General features: G+C 32.0%; 1 protein-coding gene across 1 annotated transcript in view; it reads left to right on the forward strand.

Annotated features, from left to right (window-relative positions):
• The first annotated feature begins 240 nt into the window (after positions 1-240).
• The window catches only part of LOC131849737 (uncharacterized peptidase C1-like protein F26E4.3), a 77838-nt gene continuing 61871 nt past the window's right edge, over positions 241-16207 (forward strand). The window contains exon 1 of the mRNA XM_059199852.1: positions 241-554. Within this exon, the coding sequence (XP_059055835.1) occupies positions 529-554 (26 nt within the window). The 5' untranslated portion in view covers positions 241-528. The remainder of the gene's footprint in view (positions 555-16207) is intronic.

Consider the following 16207-nt stretch of genomic DNA (forward strand, 5'->3'; position numbering starts at 1 on the left):
CAATTAAGTATGGCAGGCATAGGTAAAAGAGGTAAGCAAACGATAAAGCCTTCGTCTGGTCAATCAGTAGCGAGCGTTTATTTTAGGAGTTCTAGTTCTGCATTCTTTCCGTTTCGTTACTACAAATGTTCCGCTGTATATGACCACTGATATGACGTTGTTGTGTTATGTTATGTATATTGTTGTTCGTCATATTAAAATCAGGTGTTCGGCGTCGCTTGCACACAGTTTGTACGGAGTAAGCTATTGTAACAGTGTGTCCGCGGCAGCCATTACAGTTGGACGTTTATTCCTCGGAGACATTAATTTCGCGCGCGATTCGAAATTTAAATAAAATTTGTTTATTTTTTTTATTATAAAGAATATAAACTTCGAACTGCCAGTGTTATTCCTATGAACAATGGGCAGATGATTTATTTTATTTAAAAGACGTGTTTAAGTAATATTTTAATTGTTTTTTCGTGTATCGATTTGAAAGGCTTAACTAGTACTTAACTTTGGTTTCTTTGGCTGTGTTAGTTATAAGTGATGACAAACGTTATCATGGCTAATAGGTAAGTAAAACATTGTTACAAATATATAGTTCCTAATCTTAACTTTATTAAAATTGTAATTTGAGTGTTCATGGCGGAAAAGTAATTTATTTATATTTCATTAAGTGTCACACATAATATTAAAAAAATATATATAAAGTATTTATAAAAATATGACATTTCAATTATGGTTATCATAACTACTGAATATGCTACCTACGTTACATATCTAATATTCAAACTAAATAGAAACGAAAAATACTTTAAAATGTTGCCAGATTCCCGGAGTCTATTTAGCAAAAAAATTCTTGCATAATAATATTATAAATCCTAAAGTGCGTCTGTATATATATAACAATAACATACGCCATTTGTTATGTAGACAGAAAAATACAGACAAGACTAGTAGGTACTTTATATTAAAACAAATACTACAAATAATAGAACCATAACTATAAATTCTAATCCTGGTATACCTGCAAGATTTGATTGGTCCAGTGTATAAACATAGTGATTGCTTGCTTTCAATGAGCATATATTTTTTAATTACCTATAATGTATTTTCTATTAAAGACATTTAAAGATCATATTATCTACTCACTACTTGAGTAGATAAATATCAAAATATAAAAAAAATATAAATAAAAAAAGAAAATATAATAATTTTAATACATGAATTAAATACATATTAAATAATAAACGTAATACAATTGGCTTAAAATGATTTATGATAGAGATAAATATATATAATATAAATTAATTGTAGATATTTTTATCTGGTTATCTGTAAATTTGGTATTTACATAAAAAACTATTACAAGGGTAGATAAAAAATGATTATACTAGGTTAGTAGTCGTACTCGTCTTCTTATTTTATGTAATGGGAATGGTAAACAAGCTGACGGCCCATCTGATGGTAAATGCGACCTGTCGCCTATATAATGTCATGACTGCCATCACGTCATCATGTAATGCCCGTGATATCACTCGGGTATAATTCTGAGTATAAGGTGTCATATTCCGTTTCCTTATAATTCCACTGTCATATCTCACTTTTCTTAACAACAGACGAAAGGTGTAGTGCGAAACAGAGGAACAAAAGAACTAGGAAACCGATCCCGTCACTCGTTTCATAACCACCCACTTTCTAATGTTTGCTTAAAAAGCAAGAACTTTTTGAGAAGGACAAGAACTCTGACCACTGACTCTCATAAAGCCATGACTCGCTTATGGAAGTCAAACTATTCCGCTCCTTCGGACTTCATTCAATTAGCCAAATACCTGCCACCAGATTGAAAATCTCTAAATAGACTGGAGTACCCAGGTGTACCGTTGCAGGTGCAACTTAGTTAAATGGGGTGTAACTTCAAAGGAGGCTTGCGACTGCGGAGCACCATCTCAGACTATACTCCACTTACTCTACTGTCCTTTGTGTCCATCGTCCTGCACAAAAGAAAAACCTAAAAATGCCACCAAATGGGGAAAATATATTTAGTTGCCATGGAATCGAAAGAAAAAGATTCTAAATTTGATCCTGACTGTTATCATTGATTTGACAATCGATAAATTTAACAATCACAGAAATTGCTATCAGAAGCGGCAAATAATCAATTTAATCAATGATTAAATAGGATGTGATTCATTACCGACATAGACTTTGTATAAATTCTTCTAAATGGGTACCTAGTCTCATGAAGATATTTCAGCTTCTGAGCAACTTGCTCTGTAAGATGTATTTCTGTTGAAGAGTGAGATAAGGTTCTCTAATTTACTTACCATTCTAGTTCAAAAACAAAAAATATTCTATCGTCTAAGGTCTAAGGTCACGAAACAATCGAGAATGTTAATTCAGGATCCACTGGATTTTGATCAAATTTATATATAAGTATATAAGAAAGACTAGGTATTAAATAAAAAAAAGAATCATCGAATAGGACAGTAATAAACTACAGTCAAATTTAGATATTGCCCCTGTTTTTGAAGTCGATTGTAAACAGATTAGATTTTAACATTATTATAACGAAAGGATATTAAAATATATTTTTTTTCCAGTTAATAAGAACATTACTCATAATTTCCTCTTTTAGATTAATAAAAAAATAAATTGATTACAAAAAATAATCGTACACTTCCTGTCCTTATCGTATAATCGTTTAGTTAATAGTTTTCTTAATGCTTTTTATACAATTTATTTTTTATTTTTTTAGTATAGTCACCGTTTCCATTTCTAAATATACTCTGTTGATATAACATTCTCTGGGATGATAAAAATTAACATGAACTTTTATATAATATTCGTTATTACTAACGACTTCGTCTACTTTTCTTAAATGAAAGATCTAGCCGTCCTAGTGATTAAATCTGTTTTCATATCTGATTAAAAACCGTTCATCCGTGAGTTTTAATAAAAAACGTACAGACAGAGACAAAAACACTTTGATTTTATAATATTGTTATAGATATCAATGATAACAAAATTAGCATACAACTATCAGGTGAATTATATTTAATTTTTATTTTTTTCCGAACCGGTAGAGAACGCTACAAGGTTTTAAGTACTTTGATCGCCAAATGTACTTTGATCCTTTATATCTATTCAATATACATAAATAAAGAAATTAAAATATAAATATTCAATTAATAAGAATACTGTTAATATTTAACAGGTATTATCAGAAATTTCTATATTATAGCTATTATAATAGTTAGCTTATTACTCTTTTGATATAATATCCGCCCCAGCGATACAATCTATTGTCATACCCAACACTACCATCTGTTCAGTCATGAAAAGATAACATACAGATAGACAGATACTCTTTCGCATTTATAACTGGCTAGTGAAAAGACTCAGGTCGCTCCACACCGGCACTCCCAGTCGCCCCTTGTCCCATTTAAATGTAGATCGAAATCACAACTGCTTGATATCTATCGCCCAGGGGCGTCTTCAGACTGAATTCTTATACGTCACACAAGATTTGACCTTCAGCCGTTCCATAAATTCTTTCGCGGGTTCAGAATACCATCAACACTAGCCCTTTTTTTCCAGTGAAGTTTTAAAGGCCAGCTACGGCGAACAGCATTAGAATAGTTCTAATATATATAATTCTAGTATGGATATGTAGGAGTGAAGGTGATTGTTAGTAATTTGGACTAATAACACTATTACTAGCAATGTAACCTGTCCGGTTGACCTCCACGTAGTTTCCCCTGGAAACTGTCATGATAAATTCATGGTGAATTTACCGGGATGGCCTAACTGACCTGACCTCATGCTCCACTAGTGCGCCACCTGCGTAAACTGCCAGCGCAGGCGGTTGCACCTTTCCATGATCATTCATAAAAAGTATAAATATGTTATGCTGACGTATATCGATTTTTGCGTACCACGCTATATATATTATTATTCAGTCGGTCAAGTGGTATAGATTTTATTTATGATTCTCCAATTGTTACACTTGCACTCGCCTTGCTCTATTTGAAATTTATGTTTATTAATCGATATTTTCAATTCGATCGTTGGAACTGGATCGAGTACTCGTAATTTGACGATGATTGAACCTTTTAAAATTCGAGTGCTGTTATATACAGCGTGAAGAGAGACGCAAATAACCATCTGAAACGTGTAACAATTTATATTGTTGTTGTTACATGTTACAGACCTATGGCTGTTCTTACATGTAAATTTTGTTGAAGTAATCGAGAAAGTTGTACATTTTGTATACCACGGTGGTTGCAATCAAGCATTAGATACTTAATCTCTGCTCTAATATAAATTCGAAAGTCTGTCTGTCCGTTTGTTAATTACCTTTCTACGATTTAAACAGCAGAACGGATGATAAAAGTAATGAAAGTTAGCGTATAGATAAATTATATCCCGAGGACGGATATAGGCTGTCCTTTATCTTAAAAAAGTAGAACGCAACATTGACATGATCATATTTGGATAATATATCAGAAATAATCAGAATCCAATGTCACAGTAGCAGGGGCGAGCTGGCTGCCTAATAATTTTTGAGAGTCAGAAATATAATTGAAGTTTTATAATCCTTGTCAGATATGAACTCACGATCTTTTGGGAGTAAGTCGGGGTAGCTATTCACTTGGCCATAATGCTCTCAAGGAATAGTTAATTATCTTTTTTAATGTAATTGGAATCGTCCTCCAGCCACCTGTGAACCAGTATGAACAAGCTTGTCGCCGCGGAAATTTTGCGTCGAAAAATTAGGAGAGCCGACCCCGCATAAAGTGGGACAGAACTATGAGGAAGAAGAAGAATGTAATTGGAATGGTGAATGATGTATATATGAACAGCATTACGGATATCACGTTATCATGTGACACCCGTGATATCAATCATGCGTTGCCATTCCAGAGGACTAAGATGTTATGCCTCTTATCCTGTTATTTCAATAAACCTATAAACAATATTTACAATAACTTACCTACTAGACTATACTAACTAGAGCGTTTACATTTTTTTATATCATTATAGAGTTGTATATTGTCTTGTTTAGCTTAGAATAATATTCTATTACTCTAATATGATGTTGATTGAACCTTTTAAAATTCTAACGCGTGTTATAAACATCTGTGAAGACAGAAACAAATAAGCAAATGTAACAAAGTATAACAATCTATTTTAGGCTACTCTTACAACTGTTATTTTACTTACTTAAATAAATTACATTCATTGTTACTATTTATATTTATTCCGCTATCTAGTTCATATCTTTATATAGTATAAAACGAAGTCACTGGCGCTGTCTATTCACTTATATCATTTAAATTACGCAACCGATTTTAATGCAGTTTACATCAATAGATTGATTGATTCAAGAGGGAGGTTTATATGTATAATACATGCGCGTTCTGGTATAGAACAAGCCGAGAAAATCGAAGAATTGTATTGCACCGTGTGAAGCCGGGAAGGGACGCTATAACTATCTAATTAAAAAACGAATTAGTGTGATATGCTGCACCCACTTATAGTACACGGAGGCAGTACACCTGTAGATGATATTAGAATGAGCATAAAGTCACGTCAGTTAGTCCATGAAGAACTCGTTGAACAATGAATGAAATACTATGTTTTCCGGAAAGACCGGAGGTTACTTGATGTGATATAACGTAGGGGTGTTATGGATATAAAATTTCGTATACGGATAGATTTCGGATATAGGAATAATTATTATACCGGATGCGGATATGAAATTATTTCGGATTATCCGTTAGTTTCGGATAAATTCGGTTACGGAGTTACTTTTTAAGGAATTTCAAAAATAAAATACAAATAGCTAATGAAATGGTTACATAACGTGTCTCAATTAGGCTCCGCCCCTATTCGATATTATCCGAAACTTTTATTTCGGATTCGGTTACGGTTACGAATATTTTTTTATATCGGATATCCGATGGTTTCGGTTACAGTTACGGACCTCCCTAACATCCCTGATATAAAGCCCATATTGTCCTACTATGCTGCCACAAATCCCTATTACAAATATTTACATTCTAAAATCCATTTGTCTTGTAAACTTTGCCTAGATCAGAGGTTCCCAAACTTTTTTGAGTCGTAGACACTTTGCCATATTTTTCGGTTTTGGGTAGACCCCCCATTCTTACCTGGTATTGATTTTTTGTAAATTTCTAACTGTAGTAAAGTTTAGTGTTAAAAACAACAAGATGACCGCTGTCGTAGACCCCTTGCAGTGTCATAGACCCCTGGGGGTCCATATAGACCACTTTGGGAATCACCGGCCTAGATAGTAAGATAGCTATGGATGAATTAATGACATCATTATAAAGTTTTATAATATGTTTATTTGTACTCAAATATGGCGATGATTGAACCTTTTAAAATGTTAATACATGTTGTAAACACACTTGAACATAGTCACTAATAACCAGCTGTAATAAGTAATAACAAACTATTTTAGACCTGATTGTTTTAAATAATAATGTTTCAATCGCCTTTTTTGTTGTAACAACCCTTTGCAAGTACACTTTACATTAATAAATACTAGCTGACCCGCGCGACTTCGTCTGCATCCATCGCCCAATTTATATAATATCGTTTTAATTATTGCCTATGTGTTATTCTGATATATAAAGTATGTTATTGTAAAGTTTCATCAAATTATTTTCAGTAATGTTTGCGTGAAAGAGTGACGTACATCCATCCATACTTACCAACTTTCGCTTTCATAATATTAGTAAGATAGAAAAAGTGTTAATTAACAAAGTATATAGTTCAATCTAGGAATTACCAAGTTATGATTATTGTAAAAAAGAAGGTTGCGATTTAAAGAACAATGAATGAATGCTAAGAGAACTAATTACAAAACACAAATCTTCGAGTTAGTTTTAACAACTTTTTTGCCGGGATGTAACTGTTTCGAATGATTTGCATAAACTGGATTATTATCTTTTTTTGTGTTGTCTAAACGAGAGCGAACCGGGGCGGCGCCGGCGCACGTCTGCAGGTGGTGAGTTAACATTAATACCTCTTGACGTACCACTACATCACTAGGTGTCAGCTTTGCTTATAAATTTGAATAATAAATAGACAACCTTTTTTTAAGTAATTGTAATGGCAAATAGCCTTACGATCTATCTTATAAGTAGATAGATATATAAAACTTTAAAGGGCAAATACACAAGTTACAGTCTTATATTATAAACGCGAAAGTCTTAGTGAGTATAAATTGATATTTGTTACTCTTTCATGCAAAAACTGCTTAACGGATTTTGATGAAAATTTACAGTAAAATAGCTCATACATCAGAATAACATATAGCTATAAATGCACGGTGAAACCGCGGGCATAGGTAGTAATATATAAAAAATTAAGTACACAATTACATCGGTTAATTAATAAATGCAAATTAGGTAGAAAAAATGTGAGTAACGTGGTGTGTGTGCATCGCCTATACGCAAAAAAGGCAGCACCTCAATGAGCAGCAAACCACTGAATTTCAGGTATTGGCCAGGGGCATCGCTAGAAAGTAGTCGCCTATATACTCGGGCATTATGTTATCATGTGACATCTATGATACCCGATATGATGTCGTGCCTCTTATCCTGTAATTTCATTAGGCCTTATCTCACCCTTCAACGGAAGCAAGCTACTTGGCGGTTAAAGTAAGTGAGACTGAGTTATCGAGGTGTAATAATAATAATCTCAGGATAATTCGCACAGCGCCATCTAGACCCAAGTTAAGCTAGCTAAAGCTTGTGTTATGAGTAGTAGATAACTGATACAAATGCATAGATAAGTTTTTTTTTCGTAAATACATATATATTCAAAAATAATTATAAGTAAAGAAAATGTAAAATAATTATAAGTTTTCTAATTGTGAACCTGTTTTTGATCCTAAATAAATAATATTATATATAGAAAACACCTAGGTTATACAAACAATCATACTTATGAATACAAATGTTTATGCCGTGCGAGGAATCAAACCAACGACTATCGGACGTAAAGCAGTGTGCTAGACCGCTAGACCGAGGTCGTCAGTGTGTAGTTTTACTTTGTAAAAGTCTTTACAAAGTATACCTTGGGCAAAATATCATACAATACACTTTACATTGCTTTTAAATTTAACTAATAAGATGTCAACTCTTGATTTAGGTACGTAAAAATCTTAGATATGTTGCTCAATATAGTAATTTAAGCTATTGTCACAACTATGTGGATTGCTATATAATAAATGATACGTCTGATACATCTGTACTGTTGCTACCACTGTGTGTTTAATCTCCAAGTATTAGTTTTACACTGTTTACAATTGTAAATATATATATATAGTCAGTTGTAAAACAAAAATTCTCAAGATTACTACAAGGTAGAATACTCATGAACTGAATCAGTTTAATCGAGAAACAAATTGGAAAAATAAAAATGAATTACGAGATTTTCAAAATGATTCCGTTCTCTTTACAATACTAGTTAAAATAGGTGAAAATTAATTGGCTATATAAAAATACAATTAATTCATTTTCATAAACTTTCTTAGCATAAGTTGAATCACCGGCTCTCTTACTAGAGTAAAGGGCTTTCTACAATACTGGCGCCAAGAACTGGTCACTTATATTTATAAAAAAAAAAAAACAATAAATTGAAAATTAAGACTGTTGAAACACTACATTATTCTTTTACGGAAGTTATTATTTAAAAACTAAAACCTTTTTTCTATAATACGGTTCACTTCTTATTCTGTTAGTACTAATTTGTAATTCAATAAGGATTATTCCGAATTTTTAAGTCGGTCAAAGTATTATGTCGTCGCATAGGCATTTCATATTGACTCGTATACATCTCTGGAATTTCAAGGCTATACAGTAATTAGCGGCTCCCCAGCTGCCTGACATTGTTATCGCTTATCTAATCTCACAGATAGATATGATCCAGATGAAATAAAATGCTTCATATTTAACCTACACATATTTTGTATTTATCTTAAATATTGCAATTCAAATCTTATATTAAACAATTTTTATGTAAGAAAGCCTAGGATAGATAGGACAGGATAGACGAATTCATAGATGACAACATATCTAGTAAATAATTAGTTTATTAGCATACAACGTTATAATTTATTTTTCTCATTGCTTTCTTGATTTAATTATTTTAGAAATATGAAAGCGTAGCGGTTTTTGTATTGATTGCCGCATGCATTCTTATGTAAAATGTGAATACTATAACTATCAGATGGCAATTGTAAGTAGCTTTGACATGGTCTGGTGTTTTGAGTAGTCATGCTCACTAAAATGTCCAGACTTGTGGCGGCGTGGTGGGCCGGGTCATTGGGCTCCCTAAAATATGGTCGAGCGCAGTGATGGCTGGCTCATCCGTCATACTCGTGAACGGGTGCTGCTTGTAGGGACTGGTCTGCTCTAATCACTATGACTGATTTCCTCTTATTAATTGTTTAACCAGTTGGTTATATATTAAATATTTTTTCTATTTGAGTATTTAAATGAATTAGTGCTAATAGGTGGTTTGTATTCACACACTTAAACTTAAAAATGTAAAGTAATAATAAAATTATTTAAAAGAGCAACACGCAATTTTCTTGCTCGTTCTTCTTGTGATGAGACAGCTTTCCGAATGAGCGGTAGATTAAAAAAATGTAATGACTATTCAAAAGTGCTTCTATGTAAGTTTATTTGAATAAATTATTTTCTATTCTATTCTTATTCTATTGTTTTTTACCCAATAAAACGCTTCTTATAAATATTACGTACTAGATGACCCGATTGAGACGTTATCCTATCTTAACTAGGAATATTAAATAAAAATTAAATAAAACTTAACGATCATATTAACTTTTCTAATGTTACGCTCAAGTTTTATATTTATTTCATTCATCAATTACCAAAAAGAATTAACGAAATCGGTGCAGCTGTTCCCGCGATATATATTTATCTAAAATATTGTTTTTATCGACAACAACATTATACAAAGTTGTCTGCAGTCATCTATACGGATAACTTAGTCCCACCAATTTCAAACACAAAGCAGCTTGCTTTGTAAGCAATATGTATATAGATTGAGAGCAGTCGGATTATTTCATACCCGTATTCCATAGGACTAGGAATTCCTCTGAAATGGCTACGCATGATATCTACCACGGACGTCACATAATGATGTGATGTCCATTCTATGTTCATGTTTGTCACTTACATCAGGTTATCCAATAACTTTTTCGTTTTCATCAAATTCAAATTCAAATTCAAAATCTTTTCTTTTCTTTTCTTTATTCATGTAGATCTATTAGAGACTCTTATGATATGTCAAATCTACCGTCAGTTCGGAATGATATCGAGATGAGAAGAAGTGACAAGAAAGTCAGCTCGTATTTTTTTCAAATAGTAGTGGAACATGTTTATAATAATACATAATCATTAAAATTCAAATTTGGGAGAATAGAGTGACCACCAGCATATGCTATCGCAAAGAACAAAAAATTTAATCAGTTCAATCTTCAACTTCAATCTAACTATATAAACAAAATATGCAAGTTCAAGATAAATCAGTAGTCATCAGTAAACTCTCAATTATTGACTGCATCAATCCATCGTCAATCATTGACCATATTATTATGTTTTTTGAGACATATCATATGTATCGTCATCGTAGTGGAATTTAAATTCACGTAGTAATCTATACTTATAATAAATATGTAGAGAGGTCAATTCTGTACATGAAATATATTTCCAAAATAACTATCACGGGGTGATTAGTAATCGATACTGATGCCAAAAATGCAATCAGTAAAATTTTTGTCTGCCTGTATGTTCGTTATAGAAACAAAAACTACTCTACAGATTTTAATGAAACTTGGTACAATTATTATTCATACTCCTGGGCAGGTTATAGTATATTTTTCATCACGCTACAATCAATAAAAGATCAGAGCAGTGAAGGGAAATGTTAGGAAAACACATCAAAACCACTGAACCGTGAGGAAGAACATAGGCTATTTATTTTACGAAAACCGACGGAAACGCAGACGAAATCGCAGGCAACAGCTAGTCGTAAATAAGTATTAAACAGTGCAATACAGTATTAAAAGCACCTGTTGGTAAATAATAACCTTTACTATATACAAAACATGGAATATATGAAACAGATGAGACTGTTGTGCCCACGCAAATGACTTCTTAGAAAGTCTACCTCGATAAACAATAATGTTCAGTTGATCTTGAAACTTAACTGACAGGTAATATAACTAGACTTCAGTAAAGAATTTTCTTAATTAATTTTCTAGGTTATTGCATTATCTTCAAATCCATTTTCTAATTAATCATACGAGAATGACACGGAAATTGTTTCCTCACCTTGGAACCTAAAATGTTTTGATAGTAGTGTTATAAACATTAATACAATGGTATATTCTGGTATTTTTGGAATCTAAATAATCATTGTTTATTTCCTGATACTATACATACATATCTCAATATATTTACTTGATTTTTTAATAACTGGAACGTTTGTCACTTATCATGTAGGCCACTAGGTGTACCTGATGTCAAGACTGTGCGCCGTATTAATTACAAGGTGCTACTACTATATCTCACATCTCAAGCCGGAATATACCTTTCTAAGCTGTATAAGAATAGAACAGAAATGATATTTATTCAAATAAACTTCAGTTTAAGGACTTACGATTAGTCACACTTTTTTTAATCTGTCACTAATTCGGAAAGCAGTTTCAGAAGAATGAAAAAGAGTGAAACTTCTTTTACAAAACTTTTTATTTTTAAAAAGTTATAATTGTATATTGTTGTAAATAGTTGTAATCAAAAAATCATATAACTATACATTTTTTATTAAAATTGTTTAGGCTCTAAATATTATATAAAGTATAGAATTGATTATGTAATAAAATAAGTAGTAGTGATCAGTGCAGACCAGTCCGTACAAGCTGGACCCTCAGGATGATTTAGCCATCAGCTAGCTAGAGACAGACATACTCACACAAATGATGTATATTGTATGTTCACAGAAATAGGTTTAGAAAGTAATCTCTGTAGCTACTTAGAACATTCTTTTACTAATAAAAAGCCACGTTATTTGTAGTTTCATAGGCTATACATATACATATATAGGATTTCACTGTGACTAAAAGGAGCGGGGCTTTGATCAAAAATGTTGCAAAATGGAGAAAAGTGACGCTGACGAAGTTGAGTCGAGTCGAGTCGACAAATATATACAATATACTAAATTATTTATTTATTTTTACACTTTTTTGCACCAGTTACAGAAAATATTAATTACTATAAAATAATGTATAATAATGACGAGTACAAAAGGCGGTTTTATTAGGTAGATGGTGAAAATATAAGAAAAACAGTAGGTAAAGGTAGGAGTAGTAAATTAAACATGGTCAATTGATTATGGGCTATCTGACGTGACTTCATCATATTATGCCAATCGTATAATCGGTTACTTCAGTATACTTTCAACGCAGGTAAGTGCAGCATTCCATGTTCATCTATTAAAAAAAACGATTACCCAAACCTTTGCCATATCCGTTACAAATTAAAACAATTTGCCTATATGATACAACTCCTTTGTTATAAATATACCTTGAAATCCACGTGTAATTATGGAAATTGACACCTATTTAGGGGTGGCGCTTTTGATAATTTTAATATTTATTTATAGTAACAGGTACTCGCTACTTCATCTGCACAAATTCATGCCTTATTCAAGCCCCTTTCAGGTTATTTTATGTGATAAAGATTGCTGTGGCTGTCCTGGTAATACAATCTCTCTTTATGTCATATTAAGATCTGTTTATCTATAACGAAGAAACAGACACATGGACAATCTTTCGCATTTATAATATTAGTATGTATTATAATAGTATTAGAAGATTTTTAATCTGTTCCTTATTTAAAAAGATTTTTTTTTGGAATTAGTATATTTTTTTATTTTATTGGTGTGTTTGACCTATTGTCAGTTGCTTGGACCTGTAGCACTAACCAGATGTATTATGGTCGCCCTCTTTCACCACCACCTAGTTAGGGACAAGAATTGAATGATGTTCTTTCTTAGGAGCGATGATTTTTACGTCCTCAGGATAGAGTGTAAATTTTCCAAAAGAGATATTTCGTTATGCATAAGTGGGCTACAATCATTTAGGATGTGTAGTGGAGTTTCCTCTTCAGCTTGGCAAAATCTGCAGAATTAGTACCTATAACCACAGCTGAGATAACATTACTAAGTATGACTTAGTTTAGTTAGTTTAGTTAAGTAACTTAAGTTTGTGACAACCCTAACATTTAAAAGACGTCTTATGAACGTGTCTTTGCTACTGTAACTAAACCACTTGTGTAAACAGACCTTTATATAGTGGTGTCACGTTCTACATAAACATACACACATATGCATCGCTTTCAGTTAAGGTTGGAAGGAATAGTAACAAGGCTACTAATTTACTTCAGAAAAATAAAATAAATGAAAAAGTATCTTTCGCCAAGTTTGCTGTACAACTGTTGTTTAAAAGGGTGGGATATGGCAGTGAAATTATAGGGTACGTAGGCATGACACCTTATCCTTTCGGAATGTCGCCTGAGTGGTATCACGGGCAGCATGGAAAGCAAAACTTAAATAAATAAAAAATAAATAAGCCTAATGGTTGCTGCAGCCTTACCATCAGGCGGGCTGTCAGTTAGTTTGCTATGTACCTATAATATTTACCATATTGAAAAATTGCGGAAGACATTGGAATCTATATTAATACATCACGCAAAAATTCTTTATAACTTTTTAAGAAAATTGTGCGGACAGAGTATGAAATTTCGCATAATTAAAGTTTATATAGAGAAAGAGATTTTTTTAAATTATCCACCATAATACATTAAATCATTAAAAAAAACATTACACTCACTGCACGCATATATACTATTTTGTTAATTAATTAATTGTCGAATTTCGCCTACTGGGTTACCACTAGTTATAATAAATTTCCACATTAATGAAAGATTTACAATAGAGTAAGCCAAGTAAAGCGGAACGTAAAAATTTACGCGAAATTTCGATTTGTACTGTAGTTCCTGCAGCACTTTATGGTCTTCCCTTTGCATCGATCGATCGATCTATTATGTAGCGAGAAGTTACAGGGAGTGTAACTTCTCGCTACATAATATATCGCCCTTCAATGGAACACATCTTATAAAACAAACGACGGTCCCACATACCACGTGTGTCAAATCAAATCAAATTAAAAGTCATTTATTCGTGTAGGATATTTTGGTTGTTTATGAAAGTAAAATTTTTTGAGTTCATATTTTTTCCCCTACTCCCCCGTCTGGTTCAGTCTATAGATACAATTGAGAAGTACTGGTAAGAAAGTTTATATACATTATTTACTAGTTAGGTGTCTATTTCTAATATTAAGTGAAAATGTGATTCAATTAGTGACAAATGTGCATGAACAACTATTGCGTTAACACGTTTGTCACTAATAGTATAGTGAGTAATTAAATAGTTGAAATACTCAGCGTTTCTGTACTACAAGTTGTATATATTATACATATAAACCTTCTTTTTGGATCACTCTGTCTATGGTATACTGTATATATTTGTAAGATAATCATTTCACATCATTACCTCTTTTCATGACAACTGGCCGCTTACAGACAAGACAGACACGATCCATATTTCACCTATAAAATATTCTCACGTCATCCGTCACTTGCCTTATACAGCTATAATTCTATATAATATTTTCTAGTATCAATTTCTATAACTTTTCTTAATATACATTTTTATCATTAGTTGAGGATCTATTTTATTTACATTACTGTTACTACCGACCCCACATATCTATCAAAGAAAACTACATTAAAATTCGTTGCGTAACTCAAAAGATCTAAGTATAGTAGATATACATACAGCGGCAGCTATTTTATTTTACACTATGTACATATTAATTGAGGATCTATATTATTCACGTATTATAACTACCGACCGCATAAAAAAATGCAAGCTAAGAGTCTTGCATCCAAATAAATAGCATCCACTAACATGCTACTGCATCTCTGCGAATCACTTACATAAATCAGTATTACAAACCCAGTAATAAACTGTAAAGAAATTTGAAACCTACTATAGAGGTCATACGGTACAAATTGGGTTTAATAGACAAGAAAGATCATTCGTTGATAAATATAACTTCAATTAGCATGATGAATGGATGTATTTTTATGAGGATTAATGGGTATATGATTGGGTTTAAAGACTGTATATATATTGTTGCATGTAACATCCATACTGCAGTCCATTCATATGATATAATGTCGTGATTTACACTCATATCTGATTGTGTTTGGTTGAATTAAAGCGTTGGTTGATTATGATTATAATAATAGAATCGTTATATACTAAAAATAAGTTAAAACAATAAATGTACAATAATTGGTTACTACAAATATTGCATATCTAGGTATTGTAGAATAAGTTTAAAATATAATATTAATTGTATGTATATTTTCTACATAAGTGGAATGCCTAAGATCAGCCTAATCTTCTATAATATTTTTTAAATAATTCTGGATTAGTTAAAGCGGGCAAGTTTTAGTGAAGTTAGTTAATATAAAATTATAATTAGTCTTTAGTCATTATTCATTCCTTTCAGGTTTTTTCGTGTGTATGTCTATAATTGAAATATCCGTACACACCCGCCGAAAAACTTCTAAATAATTCAGAATATTTATATAAAATATTAGAAGAAATTGAGATGAACAATGATGTTATAAGAAAGTACGAGAAGAAAGCAATTATATTACAACACTGTCATTAGCAAATATGTCTATAATTGAAATATTTTATAGTTTTCTCACTTATGAATAGTCATAACAATTTTTGTAATCTGTCGCTCATTCGGAAATCTGCCTTATCACAAGAAGAATGAGCAAGAAATTTGTGTGTTACTCTTTTAAATAATCCTAAGTTTAGCAAAGAGCAAAATTCTATTTATTCATGTTGAGAACCGGAGAGTCAAAAATATATATTCCAAGAACAGCATTAGATCCCGCGTTCGATATTTATCGATGACTAACTGTGTACCCGAGTTAAATTTATAGCCTATGTATTATTCTAATGTACGAGCTATATTACTGTAAAGTTTCATCACAATCCATTCAGTAATTTTTGC

This window comes from Achroia grisella, unplaced genomic scaffold (assembly GCF_030625045.1).
Source record: "Achroia grisella isolate CSIRO2021 unplaced genomic scaffold, CSIRO_AGI_Agris_v1 utg660, whole genome shotgun sequence".
Lineage (NCBI taxonomy): Eukaryota > Metazoa > Arthropoda > Insecta > Lepidoptera > Pyralidae > Achroia > Achroia grisella.